The sequence below is a fragment of the Olea europaea genome, chromosome 6 (genome assembly GCF_002742605.1).
Source record: "Olea europaea var. sylvestris chromosome 6, O_europaea_v1, whole genome shotgun sequence".
Lineage (NCBI taxonomy): Eukaryota > Viridiplantae > Streptophyta > Magnoliopsida > Lamiales > Oleaceae > Olea > Olea europaea.
The window spans coordinates 7426301-7433844 of record NC_036242.1 but is presented as its reverse complement, the minus strand read 5'-3'; the positions used below and the strand labels follow the sequence as shown (position 1 = coordinate 7433844).

Here is a 7544-nt window from a genome sequence, read left to right as displayed (position 1 = left end):
CTCATGGCAAAGTCCATTTTTTGGAAGCGGGAACGAATTCCATCATATAACATCCATTAGTTAAAAATTCACTGCCCTAGAATGACGTCACTTTGTATGTCGCCAATTAGTACCACCACATGTGGCATGTGAGAAAGTTCCACATATGCATTCTAAAATTTGGATGAGATTTATAAGCCTTCATTTGCCAAATGCTAAACAAATATATAATTGTTAATTAACAGTAAAATCTTAAAGTCCTCGTAAGATTTAGAATCTTTATAAATAAGTTGAAATCTTATAAGTTATAAATATGTTTTAAATCTTTAAAAACACTAGAAAGTAACTTTGCTTTTGTACTACTTCGTACATCTATTGTTAATTTTAGGTTCTAGCCATATAAATAGATTGTGAAAGTTCGTTGGTCTAGTCTAGAGGAGTCATCGATACCTTTATTCTTACATCTTGTAATTTTTACCAAGAGAATACTTTTGGATGCGTATGCTTTATATAGTGATATTGATAAGCACTATATTTGCCAAGGCACTAAATCTCCAGTGGGGAGGAATGATGCGCCCACCCAATATCGAGACGCCACCTCGGCTGGTGGCCCACATACCTCAAGGTGTCTAGTGGAGCACCCTGATAAGACAATTGCACCGTCACGTGGTGCCACCACCTTACTGAAGTTTCTCTCTTGCCAAGGTGGATAACAAGCAGATATTAATGAACTCTAATGAGAATAAAGATTACTCTAATGAGAATAAAGATTAGGAGAGCGACTGCAAGTTAACTAATATTTCACACGTCACGTGACACAAGAAGTATAACAATCTTGAGGTGTTTTTGATTTCGTTATTTAGGTATTATAGAGTGAATTTTTTGGATAGTTGTTTGGAGGTTCCGGTCATATGATGCCTCATTTGTAGTGATTCGGTTTTAAAAATTAGACAGGAAAGTACTTTTCAATCAATAAGTCCTAGATGGTATAAAATTCTATTTAACCAATGTACCCAAACATGCAAAGTTCTAGTCGTAGTTTAAGATAATAACTTATCTAATAATCTAGTGACCCATTAACATGCTCGACATCTTTGATAGGATAACTTAGACAACGCTGAACAATTTTAAAAAACCAAGCATGAATTACGGGAGTTTAGTCCGGTAATTGGGGGAGAAAAATACAGTAAACTAAGCGCGAATTACGAGTGCCTTGGTTACCATTTTTACAAATCTTGAACTTTCTCTTTCTAATGGTAGCATCCAGCTCAATTTCATGGTCGGGTTAAAGAAAAGTAGAATAATTTTTCGAGTCCATTATTTCAATAGTAGTGCACGACCTATTCGGCTACTCCTTGGATAAGGGACCACAAAAGCATAAGAAAATATCATAAACACACGTCCATCACCCAATCTAGAGAAAGATAGCAATGCTATTAAAGACAACCAACATTTATAAGACGGCCCCGATAGCAGTTGGGGACTTTAAGAAACTGATGCTAAGCTTTGTTATGTCGTTTTCTATTGTAACAGTGATGGGCTGGATACCATGTTACAAAGACGATTTTCCGTAAAATTTAACTAATTTGTGTTGCTTTCTTCCTGCTTTTTAAGTACATGTTTTAGGCCTAAAGGCGACGATCTCGCAAACTCGAGTACTACGTTGTTTTCTTTTAGGGATTTTTTTTTTGTTTTTTTTACAAGGGTGAACCCGTAGCCACTACCTCTCAGGTGCACGTTGGGTAAATCATTGGGTTGACACAATAGCCTGCAAATCACGCCAGTCAGATAAACTGTACTAGGCAATCCCAGTGCAACAGGCTCGATCGAGAAAGTGTTGATAGCGAGAATCGAACTCATGACCAAAGATTTTGGCGCTCACCTACTCCACCAACTCGACCACCGCATCAAGAGCTTCTTTTAGGGAAAATTTTGCATATGCATTTGGAGGTTTTCCCATCTTGAAATAACATTATAGAGGGTGTTTGACACCATTTTTTTTTGGAAAAATAAATTTTAGAATAGTAAATTGATGGAGAATATGTAGATGAAAAATAAGGAAAATTTTTTTATTTACGTGTAATATTATTTTAATGAAGAATGTGTTGTTAAAAAGAAGAGATAAAAATACATTTTGATAAAAATGGGAATCAAACTATCAATGATTTCTATTGGAAGAAAATTGCTAGCATTTTTGTTTCAAACTATATATTTCAATTTTTCATTCAAATTCAGAAACTATTTTGACAACTTTATTAAAACTTTTAGGAAATAGAATTTCATCAAAGAGAATTCAAATTCAGAATCAATAATCAATTGAAGAAAAATTACTTATTACAATTTTTGATTAGCAACATACTAAAATAGAAAGGATTTGTAAAAGAAACATGTTGGATAAAGTATTGACAATTAATGATGTTTAACCTAACACATTCTAATGATTATGCATCTATACAAGCAAACATAAAAGTATCACATTCAAACTACAAATCAAGATAGCAGATATCTTCTGGTTTCACCTTTTATTGTTTTACTAACAAGTGGTTGATTCTATCATACTTGCTAAGTTCATACATTTCATTTATACTATTGAAAATTATCGTTTATTTTTCCTAATTATGAAACCAATATACAACCATTCAACTATTGTTGTAATAATTTTAACAATATAATGCGTTTGTTTGATAAATATTTTTTTGAGTAGTAGTTCTTTGAGGAGTATTTTTTCGTGTAATTAAAAAATATTAAAAAAAATTATGGAATAAACATGAAAAATCATTTTTGTAGGGAAGGAGTGATTAAAATGAATGTGCAGAGACAAAGTCAGGGGAGAACAGTTTTTTTTTTTTTTTTTTTTAGCAATGTACTAATACATGAAAGACATGAAAAAAGGGCTTCGACTGCCTTGGACTAAAGTCCAAGGACTATCGAAGTGTAGGGTTAAGTAATTTTCAAATAATCAAAATCAAAGAAGGACTTAATGCAATTCATTGTAGTGGTGGCTTACGAGTAATTTGCTTGCTTTTATACTATACTAATGATATTACGTAGTGAAAAAAATTGAAATGAATTATCATGTCTAGACCCGAAACACAAGAATTACATACCAAGATAATTGACCTCATTTGGTATCCATTTTTTTCAAAATATATTTTTCTCTCTCCTCTTTTCAACCACATATTTTTTATTAAAATAAATTACACGTAAATCAAAAAAAATTTCTTATTTTTTAACCACACATTTTCCATCAATTTACTATTTTGAAATGCATTTTTTCAAGAAAATTGTTATCAAACACCCTATATTAACAATAATACTACTACCATAAACCCCTAATTGGTTCAGCTAAAAAACTAATTAAAAATTAAGTTAAAATAACAAATAATTTTAACCATAAATTTTATGAAATATACAACTTTTCAATTATATATTTTATTAATTTTATTAAAATAGAATAAAAATATGATTTTTTTTATCTAAATTAAATTAAATGGGCTAATTGTTTCCGACAATATATATTTGGAAGTTCTAAAACATCAACTACAACTGTGGAACAAAATGATGAAGAATTGAATTAAAATTCCAAAAGTCAATTATTTTTGCATCTTCCCCTCTCTTTTTCCACCACATGTCTGTTTTTTTTTTTTTTTTTTTTTTTCCATTAATTCCTTATTAATTAAATTCAACACCAGACGACAAAAGGTTTGCAAGCACACGACACGACACCGTTTCACCTCTCTTCTCCCATCCTCGTATCTAAGTTCTCGAAGTTGAAAACCCTCTTCCAGTGTTGTTCGATCTCCCCATTTTCCAAATTCACGCGCTCCTGAACTTCTTACTCGCTTTCACGGAAACCCTACTCTCTTTCTACATATATATACCATATACGTAGCACTGACATAGACGGACCCCAGTGGAGTTGGACCGGACAATGTGACCCGGGGATGAGCAGAACCGGGGAAGACGACGACGACGAAGAGGGCTTCCACGACTCCCTCGACCGCCTCCTGTCTTCCTCAAACACTTCCTGTTCCTGCTCCCGTTCCAGCTCGGAAGACGAGGATCCGAACTGCAATTACAGCCCCGAGCCAGTGCCCAGGTTCCCCATGGGCTTGTCTAATAAATACGATGTATGGATCACCCAACCGTCTTCGGTTGAGGAACGCCGCCTCCATCTCCTCCGACAAATGGGCCTCACTAAAGATCCCTCCCTCCTGCGCCACCGCCCCTCCTTGTCATCTTCCGGTTGTTCACCTGACTTATTTAACCGATCGGCCTCTTCGGATCACTTAAACACCAGTGAGAGCTCTTCCAATATTCATAATAATTCGTTGACCCTTAATAATATTAATAGTAATTATGATAGTGGTGGTAATACTAATGGGACATTATCCGGGATTGTAAGATCTAAATCGGACGGGGACAGTAATTCTTGCAAGAGTTTGGAGTTTTGCATAATCAATTCGAATTCCTCTTCACCAGGCAAGGAGGGGATTGTTGGAACTGGTTTCCCTGTAAAGACTGATAATCAGAACAACAGGCAAAGCCATTCTGATGTTGAGAAATCTAGAATTGGCAATGGATCACCAATGATCAGTGCCAAAACTAAGAATAAGCCGCCCAAAAGAGAGATTAGAGAAGATTCAACGTGCAATGGTAACTTTAGTAGTTCATTGACCATTCCAAGGAAAGGCGAGTCTGATGACGGTTTGGTGTGTAATAAGTCAAATACTGTCAATGGGGTGTGTACAATAAAAAATCTGGATAACGGGAAGGAGTTTGTGGTGAAGGAGGTGAGGGAAGATGGGATGTGGAAAAAGATCAAGGAAGTGGGGACGGGGCGGCACTTGACCATGGAAGAGTTCTCTTCTGAGATGTGTGTCGGGACTTCGCCTATTGTGCAGGAGTTGATGAGGAGGCAGAATGTAGAGGATGGGATCAATGATGGTTTGGATTCAAATGCAGATGGGAACTGTGAGACTGGATGTAAGTTAAAGAAAAGAGGGAATTGGTTGAAGAGTATAAAAAATATGGCAAGTTCTGTTACAGGGCAAAAGGAGAGGCGGAGTAGCGATGAGAGAGATACATCATCAGAGAAGGGTGGGAGGAGGTCGAGCTCTGCTACAGATGATAGTCAGGATGTTTCCTTTCATGTGCCTGAAAGAGTTCGGGTCAGGCAGTATGGGAAATCTGTTAAAGAGCTTACAGCGTTATACAAAAGCCAGGACATACAGGCTCACAGGGGGTCGATTTGGACAATTAAGTTTAGTTTGGATGGCAAGTATCTTGCTACGGCTGGAGAGGACTGCGTGATTCATGTGTGGGAGGTTATTGAATCAGAGAGGAAGGGAGATTTGTTGGTGGAGAAAATCGAAGATGGAAATTTCAATCTTCAGTTTTTGGCCAATGGATCACCAGAGCCCTCTTCAATGGCACCAAATTCGGACAGTTACTCAGAGAAAAAGAGACTAGGGAAGTCATCCATAAGCCGAAAATCAGTGAGCCTTGAACAGATTTTGGTGCCAGAGACAGTGTTTGCCCTCTTGGAGAAACCCATCTGTTCATTTCAAGGACATCTGAATGATGTACTGGACCTCTCGTGGTCCAAGTCTCAGGTTAGCTTGATCTTTGCCTTATTTTTCTATTGTTCTTCATATGGTATAATGATTTGAGAAATAATATGGAGTCTTCCTTGACCTCTGTTTGCAAGTTGAAAAATGAAATTACTTATGTGACAATTGAATCATGTATTAACTAAGATTGTCATATTCCTAGACCCTGATTGTGCGATTTAGACATTTTAGCCGAGTTTTTTCAGTCCATGTATAGAATACTGCCTTTGTGGGCATTCTCTCTGGTGGGTTGTCCACTAGATCACTGAACAAGAAGGTTGTATACAGGACCATAGTTCATTTTGGGCTTTTGAATTTTTTTTACTGTAACTTAATCAATATGTTCACCTTTTTAATGAATTAATAGAAAAGATAATGCAAGATGTGGATATTTGCTTTCCAATATGTTTAATTAGAATATTTATAATAGGGCAAAGAAATGGAATGTGATATTTAAATTAGTTGCAAGCTCGACGCGGCTTATTATGGCTATGTGTTGTGTTAATCTGGTTATTGTTAATGAAATAATAGAAGAGATAATGCAAGATGTGGATATTTGCTTTCCAATGTGTTTAATTAAAATATTTATAATAGGGCAAAGAAATAAAATGTGATATTTAAATTAATTGCAAGCTCGACACGGCTTATTATGGCTATGTGTTGTGTTAATCTGGTTATTGTTAATATAGAGCGAGAAAATGATTTTGTCGAAGCATCTTCATTAAGCTTTTTTTTGTTTGCTCAAAAAAATTTAAGACAATCCACCCCGATTTTTTTCATCTCTGTAGGTTTATTTAGCAGCTTTTAACCTCATGAGATTTGTTGATAGAATTGTTAGTGCTAGTGATGTGTAATATCCACACCTTTCATGTCTTTGAAAGGATTTTTTTGTTGTTGCGCTGTATAGAATTAACAAAGATTTGTATGTACTTACAGTTATCTATGATTCCTATTCTTATTAAACTTTAAGCTAGTTGGATACATAATATACTGTGTTGAACATTTTGGTTAAAAGTTTATAAAATTTTCTTTGAACAGTTTGGGATGCATCTCTGATTATTGGTTGTGAACAGCCAGAAATTTAAATATTGGCCCGAACACGAAATTTGATGTTTTAAAGTATTATCCTAAAGGCATGGGAAAAAGTAACTATTGTCTAAGAAACCTAGTATCTCAAAGAGTATTTAAGCAAGGCAAAGTCATATGTCAATGAAATACATTGTGTCTTAGCGGAGTGGGAAACATTTCTGACAGCATCAATAACCTTTTCCTAAAACTGGTTGGAAAAAGTTCCAGAAGCAAATAGAGAGAAAATGTAGTTTTAATTTCATAATCTGTTATTTCTATGGTGATTTTGCCTTATCTGCCTGGAGAAATTGAGGGATTTGATTTGGAGTGAAAAAATGGTTCTATGAATGGTTGTTGAAGACTATTTAATGATATACATTTGGCCCATCTAGATTAAGTAATGCAAAATGTTTTGGCTGGTCTTTTTCTGTGAAATGCATTTTCAGTTACCAGCTTTATCTTGCATGGTTGGTAAAGACATGAATGAGGCGCACCTTCAGTGACTCAAGGCTAGAGTTCAGTGCTATTTTATTGAGGCAGGTGCCTCACTGAACGAGGAGCGCCCTCAAAAAGCATGAGGCCTGCGCCTCATGTTTTCTATCACATTAAAATTTCTTGTTTTTCTAACTTTGACTTTTAGATGAAAGAGCCTTTTTAATTAGGCTCATCTTGTTATCAAAAAAAAAAAGAAAAAGAAAAAGGGCCAATCAGTTCTTTGGCTAAACAATAAAAATACCTACCCCGCTCCTCATCGCTTCCCCGAGAATCTTCTTCTACAAGATTGCAAGGAGGCAACCAGCGGTTCTGAAACTTGGATGGATATTTGTTACATTTTTTCTTTTTCCTTTTTTGCATTTCGTCTCTCTCTCACTCCCCCCCTCCCCC

At 35.6% G+C, this 7544-nt stretch overlaps 1 protein-coding gene across 1 annotated transcript in view; it reads left to right on the top strand.

Annotated features, from left to right (window-relative positions):
- The first annotated feature begins 3671 nt into the window (after nucleotides 1-3671).
- Nucleotides 3672-7544, top strand: part of LOC111395685 (WD repeat-containing protein 44-like) — an 8693-nt gene continuing 4820 nt past the window's right edge. The window contains exon 1 of the mRNA XM_023021795.1: nucleotides 3672-5594. Coding sequence (XP_022877563.1) covers nucleotides 3924-5594 — 1671 coding nt within the window. The 5' untranslated portion in view covers nucleotides 3672-3923. The remainder of the gene's footprint in view (nucleotides 5595-7544) is intronic.